This window comes from Lissotriton helveticus, chromosome 5_1, assembly GCF_964261635.1.
Source record: "Lissotriton helveticus chromosome 5_1, aLisHel1.1, whole genome shotgun sequence".
NCBI lineage: Eukaryota > Metazoa > Chordata > Amphibia > Caudata > Salamandridae > Lissotriton > Lissotriton helveticus.
The window spans coordinates 2128305000-2128322605 of NC_136065.1; the positions used below are offsets into that span (position 1 = coordinate 2128305000).

The 17606-nt window shown below is 46.2% G+C and overlaps 1 protein-coding gene across 1 annotated transcript in view; it reads left to right on the forward strand.

The window, feature by feature from the left end:
- FIBCD1 (fibrinogen C domain containing 1) overlaps positions 1-17318 on the forward strand; it is a 979992-nt gene extending 962674 nt beyond the window's left edge. Inside the window, exon 11 of the mRNA XM_078646209.1 lies at positions 15636-17318. Within this exon, the coding sequence (XP_078502335.1) occupies positions 15636-15895 (260 nt within the window). The 3' untranslated portion in view covers positions 15896-17318. The remainder of the gene's footprint in view (positions 1-15635) is intronic.
- Positions 17319-17606: the final 288 nt, after the last annotated feature.

Below are 17606 nucleotides of genomic sequence, written 5' to 3' on the forward strand. Positions count from 1 at the left end.
TCATCTGCTGAGGTAACTGTTTCAGAGAACCTTGTTGGTCCTTCTGACTCTCTCCCTATTGGAGCTGGTCACCTAAAGTGACTCCAATTAATTGCATAACAACTAGCCCAAACCTTTTAGGGAAAAAATTTCTAGGTGTCAAATTTGTTGAATTTGCCAATGCTTTTTTGAAGTTGAGTGAAAATACGTTGAGTTACTTTACCTTAAATTCTATATCTCCGGAACCCTCCGGTGGGTCTTTTTCCTTGTGGTGGCTAAAAACACATTACAATGCTGTTTATTTTTATAAATTGGTGGTGGATTTCTTTTTTTCTTTTTTTTTGTTGGTGCTGTTTAAATGCTTTACACTTGTTCCTTTGTGTAAGCCTTGCTGCTCAGAGCCACAATTACCCAGGGTTGAGCTGAAGGTTTGACAAATGAAACCTAAGTGTCCTACAGGGGCTGGTAAGTGCATTACATGGTGTGATCGCATTACCACACCATATATTACACCCCATTAACTCACAAAGATGAAAAGTAAAAGGATGGACTGCAATGAATACATATCACAAGTGTAATCCTGTGAACCTGATTATCATAGCTGCAGAAACAGAACAATATGAAAGGAATGTGCACTTGATTTAATCACACATATTGACTTTTGAATCATTATTTGCTCGTCGCTCACTGAAGGGGAATACAGACCCTAAAAAGAAAAAACAAGCATTTGCAATGCAATAGGTCTCGCAATAGCGTGATTTTGAGCTATTGGCATTGTAAATGACAATGCCTGTGATTTATGTGTTTAAAAAACCTGCAAAAGCAAAAGGCATTGTCATTTACAGTACCAACAGGCCAAAGCTTCTAAAATGTGAGACCTATTGCATTGCAAAGGCCTGGCATCTCCTGCCACCTTTCACTGCACATATGCGATTGTTTGAGGAAATACGTGAGCCTACGGGGTGGCATCTAAATGTTAAAATGTGACTTTATATGCATGTGTGTTTCTATAATCAATCAATCAATCAATCAATCATGCCATTTGTATAGCGCACTACTCACCCGGGGGGTCTCAAGGCGCTTGGGGGGAGGGGTATGCTACTGCTCGAACAGCCAGGTCTTGAGTTGCTTCCTGAAGGAGAGATGGTCTTGGGTTCGCCGAAGGTGGATGGGGAGGGAGTTCCAAGTCTTGGCAGCCAGGTAGGAGAAGGATCTCGCACATACACATACACGCACATACACTTCACGATTACGCTTTGCAAGAAACCTCAACCGGTTTTATCTGTGGCCCGTCCAAAAAAAAAGAAAAAAAAATCCTAGAGATGTTACTGGTGCTAGCAGTTTAAGTATGTATGAGCAGGCGTCTTGAGTGATTCTGATGTGTTGTAGAGGTTTTCTGTTACATTCGTAAAGCTTAGACCGTATGTGAGGTGGAGGTCTCAGCTGGATAGGTTAGGCTTGTGGGCCATGAGCACAGAGGGTATGAGGGTATGAGGGTTTGCATTTGCTTCTTGGGGCTGCAATCGAGAGAGCAGTGAAAGCTATTGTGTCAACAGACTAGGGGCATATTATCAAGGGGGGCGATAGGCACTTTTCGCCGGTTTAGCGGCCGTTTTCGGCCTCTAAGCGGCGAAAATTCTATCGCCCTATCATCAAGCTGTCGCTAACAGCAGTTAGCGACAGCTTGAAGGCGATAGCGAGCGGTTTGGGGCCCGCTTTGCATGTCAGCGACATTTATCGCTAATGACATGCAAAGTGGGCGTACCCAACCCGTTAGCGACTGAAAGCAGTCGATAACGTGGCTATCGCCTATTCACAAGGCTGGCGTAGCGATGGAAATATTCCCGCTATCGCCAAAAACTAACGCCTGCTCTGACCAGTTCTTAGCCATGTTATCCAATGGGAGGTGGATAAGATGGCTAGGAGCATTTCGTCGCTAATGCGAGAATATCGCTGTATTCTCAGTGATATTCTCGCATTACGCCGCTATCGCTGGTTATTTTAGCACAATGGAGAAAAATGTTGCTAATAGCATGTTTTCTCCGCTAACATATCCAGCGATAGGCAGCGATAAAAAAAAGTCGCTAAGCGCATTTAGCGATAAATTTCGCTAGTTGTTGGTAATATGCCCCCATGGGTGCTCCAGCAGCAATTAGCCAGGTTGGTTGCTCTGACAAAGAAGGCATCAAGATAGGGTGCGCTGGTCGTATCTGCAGGTCTTTGTTGAAATCCTGAGAGGGAAATTGCTAGTTTTATACCAAACTGAGCATAATACATTGTAAAAAAAACATCTATTTTATAATGTCAAATGTAAATATAACAACAACAAAAAACAGGGAACACAGACTCCGCAATGGCCTACAATAAGGGTGACAGCTCCTGTAAAGCAGTCACCTGCCGGGTGGTAAGGCCTAAACACAAGGGTGTAATTATCTGAAATAACATTCATGCAGATTAACTAACATGGACCTTCACACTGGACGTAAGCGCCGAAAGCGCGTGAAAATGAATGGCCACTCCTTCACTATTGTAATTGGTCATTGTCATGTTTAATTAGATTTTCTGAACAAAGCTGTGATCTTCAAACACTCTAACCGGAGGTCTCCTTGAATAAAACAATGCAGTCCATCACAGAACCCCCTAAACCCTACATCAGGGGCGGCCTTAGGCCTTTGCAAGCTCTGCACCTGCACAGGGCCGCAAAACCCCAGGGGCCACCACGCCAATATATATTTATTTTATTTTTATTTTGAAAGTTTTATATAGCGCAAACAAGATCTTTGCAGATATCAGAGCGCTTTACAAAGAATTGGTACGAACAAGAGAGTGAATAACAGTCCATTAGGCATAGCGTAGTTATAGGTAATAAATGGGGTGGGGTAGGTACATGAGGGAGCATAGTCAAACAGAAACATCAATAATGCTAATAGTTCAAATAAGTGGGAGCATAGACAATCAGGTGAGTCGCTAATACAAGTAATACAAATTAGCAAAGGAATCGAAGAAGTAGTACAGATCGGTGCAGAGTCTTTAAGAATCCACAGTGATAGTTCAAGTGTATTTAGCCTTGAGGATAGCTTTTACTTATTTTTTAAAAAGTGTCGTGGAGGAGATGAGCCTGGTTTCAGGAGGGAGTGAGTTCCAGATCCTGGGTGCCATTCCTGAGAAGGAGCGTTTATAAGTTTTTTCCTTCCAGAATCTTCGAGGCTTCAGCAGAAGATTGTTTGCGCTTCTAGTGGTTCTAGAGCCGCCAGAAATGGTCAGCTCCTGAGTGAGGTAGCGGCGTGAGTTCAGGTGTACAGCCTTGTGCGTCATGCAGGCAATTTTCAGATGTATTCTGGCTTCAAATGGCAGCCAGTTCAGGGATTTCAAGTCAGGGGAAATGTGTGAGTGTTTTTTCGACCCAGTGATGAGTCTCGCTGCAGCGTTTAGAGAGGCTCTTAGGGGTGCAGTAGTAGTTAGGGGGAGACCGCAGAGGGCGATGCTGCCGTATTCTATTCGAGGGATGACTAGTGCTTGTACTGCAGTTTGGAAGTCTTTGGCTGGGAGGAAGGGTTTAAGTTTCCTCAGGGTATTGATTTGGTAGTTCGCTCCCTTAGTTGCCTTGCTGATATGTTGCTGCATGTTGAGATTGGTGTCAAGTTTTATGGCTAAAGATTTTGCTGAGTCCACGATGGTGGGTTGAACATTGAGTGCAGTTAGGTGCTTAAGCCAAATTTGAGTGGTAGAGATCTTGGCGGGAGGTGAGATCAAAAGGAACTCTGTTTTCAGAGCATTGAGTTTGAGATGATTATCGGCAAGCCAGGATTGGGTGCTTCTGATTGTTGAGTTCAGGAGTAGGATGTCATTGGGGGATTGTAATTTGAGATATAGTTGGGTGTCATCGGCGTACATGTGAAAGTGTACATTGGATGCTTGTAGCAAGGTGGTGAGAGGTTCCATAACTAGGTTGAACAAAGTTGGGGACAGGGAGGATCCTTGGGGGATGCCTAACGATACAGGTACAGGCGAGGACATCAAGTTGTTGCTCTTGAATTTCTGCGCCCTGTTGTGAAGAAAGGAAGTGAACCACTTGAGTACAGTCCCAGATAGACCCATTCTTGTGTTTAATAGTTCGAGTAGATTCTCATGTTTGACGGTGTCAAATGCAGAAGAGAGATCAAGAAGGATGAGGAGGCAAGTATCGTTTTGATCTAGGATTTGAAGGGCGTCGTCAATTATGTGAGTCATAGCAGTTTCTGTACTGTGTCCTGCTCGGAAGCCTGATTGATGGGGGTTGAGGAGATCAAACTGATCAATGTGTTTAGTCAATTGTAGTTGAGCACATTTTTCCAACAGTTTTGCAAGAGTGGGAATATTGGTGATGGGACGATAATTGTTTAGATCAGAGGGGTCGGCTGTAGGTTTCTTTATTAAAGGTGTGACTTGTCCAACTTTGAGGGAGTCAGGGATGGTTCCTTGTTGAAGTGAGCTGTTAATAATTTTAGTCCAGAGTGGGAGGAGCAAAGGGGTAAAGTCTTTGACATGGTTCGCAGGAAGGGGGTCAGTGAGGTGATTGGATGGTTTCAGGGTGTTGAGCAGTCTGCCAATTTCTTCTTCCGAGTAGGTGCAAAAGGATGACCATGCAGCATTGTTTTTTGTTTCAGTGGGTGCTATGCAGTGGTATTTGGGGTAAAGGCTTGCGTCAATGAGGAGATCGCTCTTTATGTTGTCAGTTTTTTGGATAAAGAAAGAAGCGAAGTCTTCGGAGGAGGGTGCTTCGCGCATAGTGCTGAGTGGTTGGGGTTGTTCCTTGGATTGTGTTCTGATTAGCTCAAAAAGTTTTCTCGGACGGTTTTTTGCTTGGTCGAGCTGGAGGCTGAAGAAGTCTGATTTTGAGCGTTTTATTTTCCTCAAGTAGGTGTTTCTCTTTTTCTTCAGGGTTTTTAGGTGCAGTGCAGAGGGAGCTGATCTCCAGGTGCGCTCTGTCATTCGCATGGCTCGTCTATCCTCATTGAGACTCCCGTCGTACCATGGATTGGAAATTTTTGTGGAGACTCTTTTTAGCTGCATAGGTGCAGCCTCATTAATTATTGAGGTCATAGCGTTGAGATAGTGGTCAGTCAAGGATTGGACGTCCGTAATGCCGGTAGGAGGAAGTAAGAGGTTACAGCTGTTAGGGGGTAAAGAGTTTGGGATGAGTTTTTTCAGGTTTCTTTTCCAGACTTTGGGCTTGGAGGATTGAACCGAGTTAAATTTAACTTTTTCATTGATGAAGAATGTGACAATATGATGATCTGACCAGTCACAGGGTTGGATAGATTCGAGTTGGATAGAGTCCTCTTTGGAGATGATATGGTCGAGGATAGAGCCTTTCTCGTGGGTCGGGCTATTGCATATTTGGGTGAGGTTAAGGGCGTTGAGGAAATTTTTGAGACTATTCACCACCGCGTCTTTGTGATCGTTCCAGTGGAGGTTGAAGTCACCAAGGTATATTTGGGTGAGCTGTCGTCCGGAATTGGTTGAGATCATATCCATGATTTGTTGGGAGAAGGTAAGGTTGTCCCCGGGTGGGTGGTAAATGCCGTGAAGAGAGCATATCGATTTGCCCTCACTGATAATATCGAGGCAGATGTATTCACAGGAAGTTGGGGAGGGTAGGGAAGGGGAGGTGACTTTCAGAACAGAGAGGTTGTTCCTGTATATGCATGCGATTCCACCACCTATTTTGCCAGACCTGTCAAGTCTAATGATGTGGTAGTTGGGGGGAACCAGAATGTCCATTATAGGTGTAGAAGATTCGGTTAGCCAGGTTTCAGTCAAGATGATTAGGTCAAGGTCCAATGTTAAGATGAGATCAGCGATGGCCGAGGAGTGTCTAGAGGCTGATCTGCAGTTGAGGAGAGTGCATTTGAGACGGGGTGTGACGGGGGTGGTAGAGGGTTCTAGAGAGAGGGGGACTTTTCTAAGGTTATTAGGGATGGAGATTCTGTAGTTTAATGTGGGGGGTCTAAGGGGATTTGAGTGTATCGTGGGTATGGCTAGGTGTGTGTTGGTTGTGTGGTTTAGGGGAGCTGGGTCGTAGGAGCGGAGGAGGGTGAGTGTGTCGAGGTCCGAGAGAGGGTTGTAGGGGCGACGGGGGCGGTTGTTGCGATTATGAACAGGGATTGAGGTCCAGTGTGGGGGGTGTTGAGTGGGAGAGTCATCCGGGAGGGTGGGGGACCAGTTTGGAGGGGTGTTGGTGGTGGTGAGTGAGGGGTATCTGGGGTGTGTGAGGAGTAGTTCTTTGATGATGTGGATGTCTTCTTTGAGCTGGAGGAGGGTGGCCATAATCTTGTCCAGCGTGGGATAGGTGTTGGTGGTGGGGATGGAAATCCGGGGTGGGTGACTGACCCGGGGATTAGCGTGTGGGTGGGAGGGTGGGCTGGTGTTCGTGCAGGGCTCCGTGGCGTCCGTGATCGTGTTGGTGTTAGGGAGGATAGAGGGTTTGGGAGGGATGGGTGTGGATGATGCAGGGAGGAGGTTGGTGGTATAGGTGAGGGCATTGTTGGTAAGCGGGGAGAGCAGGGTGGAGGATGAGTGTATGTTAGTGGTGATGGGGGTGCGGGTAGGGAGGAGGTTGGTGGTATAATAAAATAATCCTCTGAGGATGGAGACATATTTGCGTGGCTCCCCCCCCTCCCCCTTCACTGGCCTCCGTGCTCCGCCCCGCCCGGACCCCGTCTTCCGGGGCCCCCTACCTACGCTCCCTGCCAAGGGCCGCCTTGAGCCTAGAGCCGCCCCTGCCAACATTGACCCTCCCATAAACCTTACCGCTAATATTGTCTTAAAATGAATTTTATAGTCATTCAATATTGCGAGGAAGTTAAAACACTGCATTAGGAATCGGGTCAAGACCAGCGAAAAATGCAGGCAAACACAGATATCCAGTATGTTAAGGGACGGTTTTTCCTGAATCAGATATTTAGAAAGAAAAGTTTAAAACAAATGCGCGTTATTGTTTTGCTCACAATATATTTAAGTATGAGAAAACAAAAACATTACAATCGAGGCAGTCAAAAATTCTAATGGAGAGAGAGTGTGTTATAGAAAGGTACTTTTCATGAAATGTTGATAAAATTGATCGATAACGTGAGCTTTTATTTTCTCACAATAACGTGCCTAACATTTAAATCAGAGTGCTGATTTGACATTCAAAAATAAGTTAGGACAAGCGCTCTAACAACAAACCAGCGTCAGCAGCCACCAGGAATCATTGCAAACAGGGGAGCCGTTCCTGTTTATCTGTGTTTACCTTGAGGTTGTTTTCTTGCGTCCACCTGATGATATGCGCTAGGCAGATGTGAAACTGACATGCCACCGAGTCTATGTTGGATGTTATAGATATAACTATCTGCGTTTCATCTGCATAAGATATCACAGAAAAACCTTTTTTGCAGAGTTTTATATAGCGCGAACTTGACCCGAATCAGGTATCAGAGCGCTTTTCATAGCACCAGTTACGTTACATGAGGACACACATTCATTTTTGTTAGGTAGGGGGAGATTAAGTGATATGCCGAGAATCACAGGATGTTCAGCGTCATTGCCAAGACTCGAACTCAGGGGCATATTACCAACAAGTAGCGATATTTATCGCTAAATAGACTTAGCGACGATTTTTTTATCGCTGCCTATCGCTGGAAATGTTAGCGGAGAAAACATGCTCTTAGCAACGTTTTTCTCCATTGTGCTAAAATATCCAGCGATAGCGGCGAAATGTGTGAATATCGCTGAGAATACAGCGATATTCACGCATTAGCGACGAAATGCTTTTAGCCATGTTATCCACCTCCCATTGGATAACATGGTTAAGAACTGGTCTGAGCAGGCGTTAGTTTTTGGTGATAGCGGGAATTTTTCCATCGCTACGCCTGCCTTGCTAATAGGCAATAGCGACGTTAGCGACTGCTTTCAGTCGCTAACAGGTTGGGTACGCACACTTTGCATGTCATTAGCGTTAAATATCGCTGACATGCAAAGCGGGCCCCAAACCGCTCGCTATCGCCTAAAAGCTGTCGCTAACATCAGTTAGCGACAGCTTGCTAATAGAGCGATAGAATTATCGCCGCTAAACCGGCGATAAATGCCTATCGCCACCCTTAGTAATATGTCCCGCAGTTCCCCTGATTCGAGGTTGACTGCCCTAGCCGTTAGGCCGACCCCTCTCCCTAACCTTAGGCTCGAATGAGTTTTGCTAAATGTAGACCTAGATGCTGAATGTTGTGTGAGACAGCAATGAGCCGTGAGGAACTCCACAGGGGAGAAAAACTTGTCAGAAGTGAGATCTCCCCAGGTCAACTTCCGCTCTCTGTAGGAGAGAAAAGAGGTGACCCCATCTATTCCTACCGTTTCTAGCTGCCTAATTAGCAGCCGAGAGATCGAGTAGGATGAGTGCAGCTTTCCCACCACTGTCCATCTGTATGCAAATTTCCTTAAAGGCCATAACCAAAGCCGATTCTGTGGAATGATTGGGTCGGAAACCACGTTGAGATGGATCAGGGAGATTGTTAGATTCAAGATTCATTAATGGCCCTTTCCAGGATTTTAGTTGGAAGTGGTAAGCAAGATATAGATCTATAATTCTTGGCCTCAGTAGGGGCTGAAGAAGTTTTTTTTTTTTTTAAATTGTTGGAAAAGTTTGTGAAATAAGTACCTTATTTAGAAGGGGGACTAGATATGTGGTGACTGTGTTAGATACCATATGTAGAACATTCTGATGCCCTTGGGGGACCCAGCGATAGTGACTGTCCCAGTGCGGTGTGCCTGTGGCGGGAGATTAACGCGGGGGATCCACACAGTTTAACAATATGGATAAGTACACCGTGCCCAGGCCTGCCATCGATGAAGATACACAGGAGAAGACATAGGTTGTACTCTGGCAAATCAGCCTGCTTTACCTACTGGTGAACTGTCCCTGAGGGAAATAATGGCTGCGATTCAGGGGCTATAAAATACAATTGAGCCTAAACTTGACGCTGTCGCCATTAATGTCAGCCTCTTCAGAGACGACTTTAGTAATATCTCTGACAAGATGAAGATGGCGGACACTCAGATTAGTGGCCTTCAGTCCATGACAAAGAGACTAGAGGAGCAAGTGCAAACCCTGACTAAACAAAATGCCATTATAGCGGCCAAGTTGGAGGACCAGGAAGGGTGGTCCCGGAGGAATAACATTCGAGTGGTTAGAGTTCCGGAGGGGATGGAAAGGCCCAGTGTAGACCTTTTTCTGGAGGACTTAATTCTTAATACTCTCCGCCTCATGTGCTTGTCCAAGTTCTTCTCGATTGAAAGGGCCCACCAGGCTATGGGCCCAAGACCAGAGCCGGGAGCACCGCCGCGTACCATCATTGCGAGAGTGTTCAACTATATGGACCGGGATGCAATCCTACAGGTGGCTCGAGTGAAGGGAGAACTACACGTCGACAACGCAACTATACTACTCTTCCCAGACTTCCCAGTCCAAATGTAGAAGCAGCGACGCAGTTTTGAGGGTGTCAAGCGAGCACTGCATGACAAGGAAATCAAAAACATGATGCTCTACCCGGCCAAACGCCGGGTCATCTCTGAAGGCAAGACGTGGCATTTGAATTCTCCAGAGGAGGCCTGGAACTGTTTGGAGGGCTAAAGAAATGTGCAGCGGAAAGAAACAAAGGCTGGGTGCCAGGGGACTGATCAACACGCCGAGGGTCGGGCATCCCCGGACCGGCAGAGCCATCAAGAGTCAGTATCAGCCCTATATGGATGTTGGTATGGGACATATAAGGCACATCAACAATATCTAATTCTTGGGAAGGACAATTGGCCGTCTGGGCATGCGGGAGCGGAGTGGTCTACCCACATTTTCATTTGTTCACTATGGGACGACAGGCACTCTGCGAGTAGTGGTGGTGGGCGGTTCTGAGATCACAATGCAGGGATGCAGAGAGTGGGGGGTGTTGACGGTTGTTTTATTGGTGTTCCTGTGTGATAGGGGGGTTTGTCACCAGCAAATATCTCCTGGTGGGGGGAAGAATGCTCAATGTTGTTTATCCACTTTGTTTATGTTTGTATTGGAATGTAATCTTGTTTTCTCTTGTGCAGAGGATGCGACTGTGGTGGGGACTGATGGAGGGTGCAGGGGGGATATACCAACGAGGGATGGGCCCTGTAGAGGTGAGGGGTCAGGGAGGGATATAATTCCTTATCATAGGGGGTCTTGATTCAAACGGATTGAACATTTGGACCTGGAACGTCAATGGCCTGGGGAACAAGATAAAGCAGGCATTAGTACTTCAGTATCTACGTAGACACTCCCTGTACCTAATACTACTCCAGGAAACACACTTTAGGGGAAATCAATATACAGCTTTGAACAGATTTAGCTATAAGCTGGTTGCCCATGCTGGATATTCCACTGAATCCAGGGGGGTGGGATTCTGATTAAACATTTGCTATCGTTCATAGTCTGTCAGACGTGGCAAGATCCTGGGGGCCACTTTGTGGTCATCTCAGGGGTATGGGAGGGACTCACCCTTAATGTATGTTCGCTGTATGTCCCACGGTGACAACATACAACTACGTTCCCGGAGGGGAGCTGCTTGGGGCGCCGGAGTGCGTTTGGGTTCTGGGAGGTGATATGAATGCAGTGATGCACCCATGCTGGGATCGGCAGATGGGTGCGACCATGCCTTCTGACCAGAGCACCCACAGGCTTCCCCTGGAAGCACTAGGTATGGTGGTCCTCTGGCACCAACAAGATACACAACTTCGATGAGACACATATTTCTCCCCAGCCCACAGTAGTTTTTATCGGCTGGACTATCTCTGCAGCCATTTGGGCAGTGCTCGTTCCTTTACGGCAGCCTATCATTATCAGCAAGGTATTTTGGGATCACTTGCTGGTTGGAGTGACCCTAGGAGGACCCACGAAAGATTTCTCCCCACCCCCAAAAATAGACCCATGGTACCTGAAAGATGAGAAAATTAGACAACAGCGTAGGGAAGGGGTGACACAGTACTTTACGGAGAATGTTGGCTCGGTCGAATCAGCCTCTGTGGTGTGGGAGGCTTTTAAGGCGGTACTATGAGGCCAGGCCCAGGCATGGATCGGGGGTGAAAAGGGAGCATAGACTGGCCTGCTCTGCGATTGAGGAGATTACGCAATTGGAGGCAAGAGTGGTACATGATGGGGAGATGGGGTTGAAGCATCTGCTGCGCCTCAAACAGCATGAATTGAGAGCCCTTGTAGAGTGGATGGCCTGGAAACATGCCTTGGCGATGCAGCTTTGCCTTTATGATATCAGGGACAAGGCATGCAAACTCTTGGCTTTGCTTGAGAAGCGGGATCAGGAACCCCCCTGGGTCCTAGAGGTGAAGGATTGATCAGGCGTGCTCCTCCAGACCACTAGTTTGGCTATAGCTCACTCCTTTGCTGAATACCACGAGGAACTGTATGAATCTACAAGGGTCCGGTCCCTCGTTAACTGTGTTGACCTCTTGCGGGATATGCCCATACCCATACTCAATGAAGATGACAGGCAGGTGTTAGAGGTGTATCTAATGGAGGGTGCGCTTGTGACAGTGGTGAGGGACCTTCAGTCGGGCAAGGCTCCTGGACCTAATGGCCTGCCGGAGGAATTAGTTAAAGGGATGTTGAGTATGGTGGCACCACGCATGGCAACTATGTTCAATGTGTGAGGAGGGGGAAAAGTCTATCCCTGGACCAGTAGACTGCTCTGATAGTGGTTATCCTTAAAAAGGTGAAGCCCCTATGGAGTGTGAGTCACACGGAACTATCCCTACTTAATGTTGACGTTAAAGTCTTTGCAAAGATTCTGGCATCCCGGTTGCAATCGGTAATTACAAAGCTTGTACATCCAGACCAGTCAGAATTTATGCCTAACAGGAGTGCCCGACTGAACCTGCGTCGTCTGTATGGGGTGCTGCATGAGATCAGAACCGGGAATCTGACTGCAGTGGTGGCAATGTCATTGGACGCAAAGATGGCTTTCGACAGTAATGAATGGAACTACCAGTTTGTTGCCCTGTCACGGTTGGACTGTGGGTCGAGGTTCAGCTTCTATAGCATCAGTCGTTGGCGAGGATGCAGGTTAATTGACCGGTGTCTCAGGTTTTTCCACTGCCGAGGGGCACTAGGCCGGGGTGCCCTCTCTTCCCGATGCTCTTTAACTGGGCCATTGAGCTATTGGCAGTCTGGATATGGCAGAATTCCTTGGCGCGAGGGGTTTGCTGTGATAGAGGCTTGGAGGAGCGCATCTCACTGTACGCAGATGATGTAGTGCTCTACCTGACCAACCAGTCCTCCCCCATTCACAGGGTGCTACACATATTTGATCTCTTTGGTGGCTACTCAGACTGTGGAGAAGTGTGGCTCAATGGTTAGAGCGGCAGACCCTGATGCAGAGGTCTAGCCCGGGACCAGGGTTCAATTCCCCGCCTCGGTGGGTCTTGGGCTCAAAAAATTCCACGGACCTGCCTATTCCAATCATGGAGTTCCACTCTGCAACTCTGGGCAATAGCTTGCTTAATCTCCACAACGGCCCCCGAAATGCTAAGGATGCCTGGCCTCCACCTTGGGGGTGCCCAGGAGTGGACAACTCACAGGGAAAGCCAGGATGGGTTCTACAGCGGTATTCGTACAAGCGCCTTGAGACCCTTGCGGGTAAGTAGTGCGCTATACAAGTATCAATTTACATTTACTATAGGATGAATTGGTCGAAGTCATTAATCTTTTCGCTGGCGGAGGTGAGATGAGGCTCCCCCGATCCTGCCAGGTGCTGCTCTGTGTGGATGGTTTCCAGTAGATGTGGGCGGAATTTGTATAATTGCGTTACGCAAATCTCAGCGAAACGGTAAAAAATCTCCGCGAACGCGTGGAATTGCTTGTTCGCAATGCTTTTTTCCTGTTCCCAATTGTTGTTTGTGTGCTCTTGGGGAAATATCTTGCGAACACGGACTTTGAGAACGCGAACAAGCAAAAAATGTTGTGAAGTCGCGGAATGCGAAATTACCCAAATTCCGCAAATTCCACAAGCGGAACGATATTTACCTCCCTGGCCTAGTTTCCAGTACATTGGGATATATATCACTAGCGAGCTCCGGGACTTTTTAGCCAAAAATCTCATGCCACAGTTGAAAAGGCTGAAGGGGGATGTGAAGCATTGGTGTACACTTCCATTGACTCTGTTGGAGAAGGCGGTCTTATGATAAATAATGACTCCGCCGCGATTACTTTATGTGCTCTGTAAGAAGGTAGGGTCCTTTTAACATGGTTACCCCCACTTTAACATGGTTACCCCCACTTTTTGCCTGGTGTGAGTGTGTTTTTAAATAGTCTTACTGGGATCCTGCTAATAACGCCCTCAGTCTCTGTGCTTCTTCCCTAAATTGACCATGGTGAGTACTTATGTACCCCACAGATTGGCCACTGGTGTACCCTTATAAGTCCCTAGCATATGGTACTAAGGTACCCAGGGCATCGGTACACCATGGGTCCCCTATGGGCTGAAGTATGTATTATGCCACCCATGGGAGACCACTCAAATTGGGATTACAGGCCTGCCTTGGCAGCCTGTGTAAGCTGGTGTTAGCACCACCTACAACAGATATAAGATTCCTTATATCTGAGGCCACTGCACTTAAAACCTACAAGTCACCCCTAAGGCAGCCCTTTCAATCCAGAAGGCAAGGCGCTCAGTTATACATGTGAGGGTGCCCCGGCATAAGCAGGATGCCCCTACATCCCACGGAGTCCATTCTCCTGGGTTGTGCATCAGCCATTACGATACATAGAGTGGCCATCCGTCATTACGCAATGGCTAACTCTAAGCTGGCTGTTACGAACCTGTTGTGTTTGTATCAAACATGTTGGAATCATATGTCAACACCGTAAACAGTGTTAAAGGTATGATTCCATGCACTGTACAGCTCCTCCGGGAGGCCCTCAGTGCTCCCGGGACCAGTCTTCTAGACCTGGACAGCACAACATGGATGCTGCCGACCAGAGACATGTTTCTGTCCTGCTGCTAAACCAAGCTTGAGCAGGGGAAGGCAGGAGAGCCTTTTGTCTGTGCAATCTTTTGGGGGTCAGTTTAGCCTTTGTTACCTTTATAATAGGTTCTGCTGTTGGGTTGTATAACTTGCTACTTTGTTTGCATAATGCAAGTATTAGATTCTATGCTTTTTCCCCCATAGAGCTCAGATGGGTTCAAACTTTACTCGTGCCTGATAACCAAATCCCCAGATAATTCTATGTTGGTGAAGAGTCAACCTTGTCTTTGCCCAGTTACCAGACCCTTTTTTTTATTTTCCCTTAAATTTTCTAAAGTGTATCGCTTTCATTGTATTATCATTTGCCAAAAGTTTGTTGTTCAAATTATATTTATAAAGCTCATTCAGTGACCTTTGTAGCTGAAATTTGTTTGATCCTGTATGACCTGTTCGTCTGGCCTGTATCCATGCATCTCCAGTGTTCAATCTGTCTTGACATGAGTGTTGCTGGTCACACTCATGTCGTGACAGACTGAAGACTGGAGACGCATGGTTCTGGAACCCTACTTGAGACCGAATCCGCGGCTTTGTTTACATTGCTAAGGGATCAAAATGCCTCCGACACCTTGTACACCATATACGCTTGTTTAAAATGTCCTAATTATTGTGTAATGGTGTCTACCGTATATTCTGTTTGTTCTATGAAAAATGTGCTGAAAACATACATTTTCCCTTGCCTGAACCCTTGACTTTGTGTTGTACGTCTTTCTTGCTAAAATGGGATGCACCCTTGTGTCCCACTTAAAACTGCTTCTTGTTTATTCTTTGTAAACATTGAATTGATTGCACATTAAATATCTGTCAGGCTGGACAGATTTCTTCAATATAGTACAGATTGGGTCTATATTTATTGTCTTTCCTCTATTTTTTGTCTGGGGACCACTCTCTTTAGAAAAAGTTAAATTACCCAAAGGTCCCTGACCAATTATGAATTGGGGCTCCTTGTCCTTTTATAATATCCCCACAAAAGGTTGTCAAAAGAGGGGTGGAAATGTGTCAGTGAGTACCAAGGAAGGCTCCAAGAAGGGAGACTGAAAGCCATGAAGAAAGAAGAGGAATCTTCACACTTCCCACCGAAAGGCATGTCCCAAGATCTTCCTTAGCAAGACACTAAATAAAAGTCGTAAAAATATTGATCGAAGTGGACTCTAATTTTGTTTACAAGTATTCTCAAAGGGCCCTGTAATTACATAAAGTAAAATATAAACATTTGGAACACTCTATAAGTGAAAGTTTCACAAGTGCCATTTGAAAGCAAAGCTGATGGGGGTGTGAGTCAGTCATGGGACAAATACATTGAAACCCCTCTTAAGCTAATGTGAATTATGACAATAAAAAATCTATGTAGAATCACAATTGGATGCAGATCACTGCAGATGGGATCCTGCTACAGCTATGAAGCCAACATATAAACACATCAGAAAATAGATGCATCATTTTTATTGTTTACCCTGAATAAGATGGTGCTGGACACCTGAGTTGCAACTTATAGTCTGAATACTGCACTTGCATTTTAATCTATTACTGGTTGGAGATTTGCCACATTGTATATTTACTTCTGTCTTTCTTCATCTGTTCCCCTCCAGGTGACTCCTTACTGAAACATAGCGGCATGAGATTCACCACCAAAGACCTAGACAACGACCACTCGGAGAACAACTGCGCGTCCTTCTACCATGGGGCTTGGTGGTACCGCAACTGTCACACCTCTAACCTGAACGGACAGTACCTCAAGGGCCACCACACCTCCTACGCCGATGGCATCGAGTGGTCCTCCTGGACCGGCTGGCAGTACTCACTCAAATTCACTGAGATGAAGATAAGGCCTGTCAAGGAAGAGAAGTAACAGCCTCTCTTCAGAGTGTATCATCGCTTCTCAGTGTCTAGCCAACAGTGTTGCTCATTGTACGACTCTACTCCTGACTGTGGAGGAGTTTAAAAGACAAGGAGCGTAGGTGGCCACATTTCTTCCAGTGCCTGTAGACAGTAAGATTCACCTTGGTTGGAAGAGAGGAAGGCAGAGGTCTCATAAAACTCCACAGAGTGGATTGTACTCTTGCATTTCCTGAATGGAACCTGTACGTACAGCAAAGGCGCTAGAATGAGATGGGTCCGATTCCATCTTGAGCACAACAAGGAAGAAACCACTTTGACAATCATTAGAGAATATAGGCAAAGGGTCCAATTTCACAAGACTTACCCATGAGGCAGGATAAGAGAATACCTTCCAAAGAGCCTATCAAATGACTTCCATTTGCCATGAAAAGATTCTCCATTCTTAAGTGATGTGCCCATCAGGAGGCAGACCTATTTTAATATCAGAGATCAAAGAAAACCCACACAAGCCAATATTTCTTATCCCTTGTAAATCCAAGACAAGACCTTCTGAGAGGCCTAAATGCATCCATATATATTTCGGACAAACTCCTTATTTGCCAAGTGTCCTCCTGGGAGAAGCTCATCGTAAATTCTCCAGAAAGAAGAACTCCCCTCTCGGAGTGGCCCAATCTTAGGGTATCTGAGATGTCAGTCCTCTTCTTTCAATGGGCTATCCCAGAGTCAGGGACATCAACTCTCTTTTGTAAATGACTGACGATAAATACATTTGAGATATATTTTATCTTGATTTTCTCATCCTGAAGACACCTAAATTCTCAAATCCATCTGGTGATGGGCGCTTTATGAAGTTATCAAGATACCAGTCCTTGTCTAGGACTGCACACCATAAGAACTTGAAAGACAGTCACCTTTGTGATTTCCTTATCTCAACACCATCTTTGATGGTGACTCCCTCCAACGATTAACTCATGTAGACGTCAGAGATATCAACTCTCTTCTGTGATTGAATCAACCTAAAGTCCTTCATGTCACCTTCATTCAGTAATGGACCTATCCTTATACTCTCACAAATGTCAGCTTTCGTCTGTGATTGGTTCATCTTGAATCCACCTGGGATGATAATCAAGTGTGACAGCCCTGTGTGTCATTGATCCCTCTAAGCTGCAAACTCCCTTGTGGAATATATTCTTGTTAAGACTTTCAAAGGCTTCCTCAGGGTGCCACCATCCTGAAAAACCCATAGAAGCCCATCTTAAGCCCCAGATTTAAAGTTAGCTGTCATAAACCCTCCAGAGTCTAGGCATCTGTGGTGTGGTGTCATCAGTGGCAGACCAGGCTTTAACTCAGGCAGCTGTGGCTTTGCTTCTCTCAATGATACATGGAAGCATCAAGAGTGAAAGAGCCACACAGACTTCTCCCTCTTCCTGTGATCTGTTCTACGAGGTTGGATCAAAGTTCATTTTGGACACCAAACACTGCACCTCCTTGGTCAGCGAAGAGACTAGTTACTTCTCAGTGGCCAGGGCTCATCTCCTGGCAGATCAAGCTGAAGGGTAGAACTGAGAGAGGTCCCAGCAGGCTGGTGCTTCTGCTAGGTTGTTACAACAGGAGCAAAGCATGCTATGTGTCGGAATCTCCTCTGATGGGTGGGTGCTACTGGAGGAGTTGCTGACAATCCAGACAACAGAGGTGACGTGAGACTATAGAAGTGAGATGCG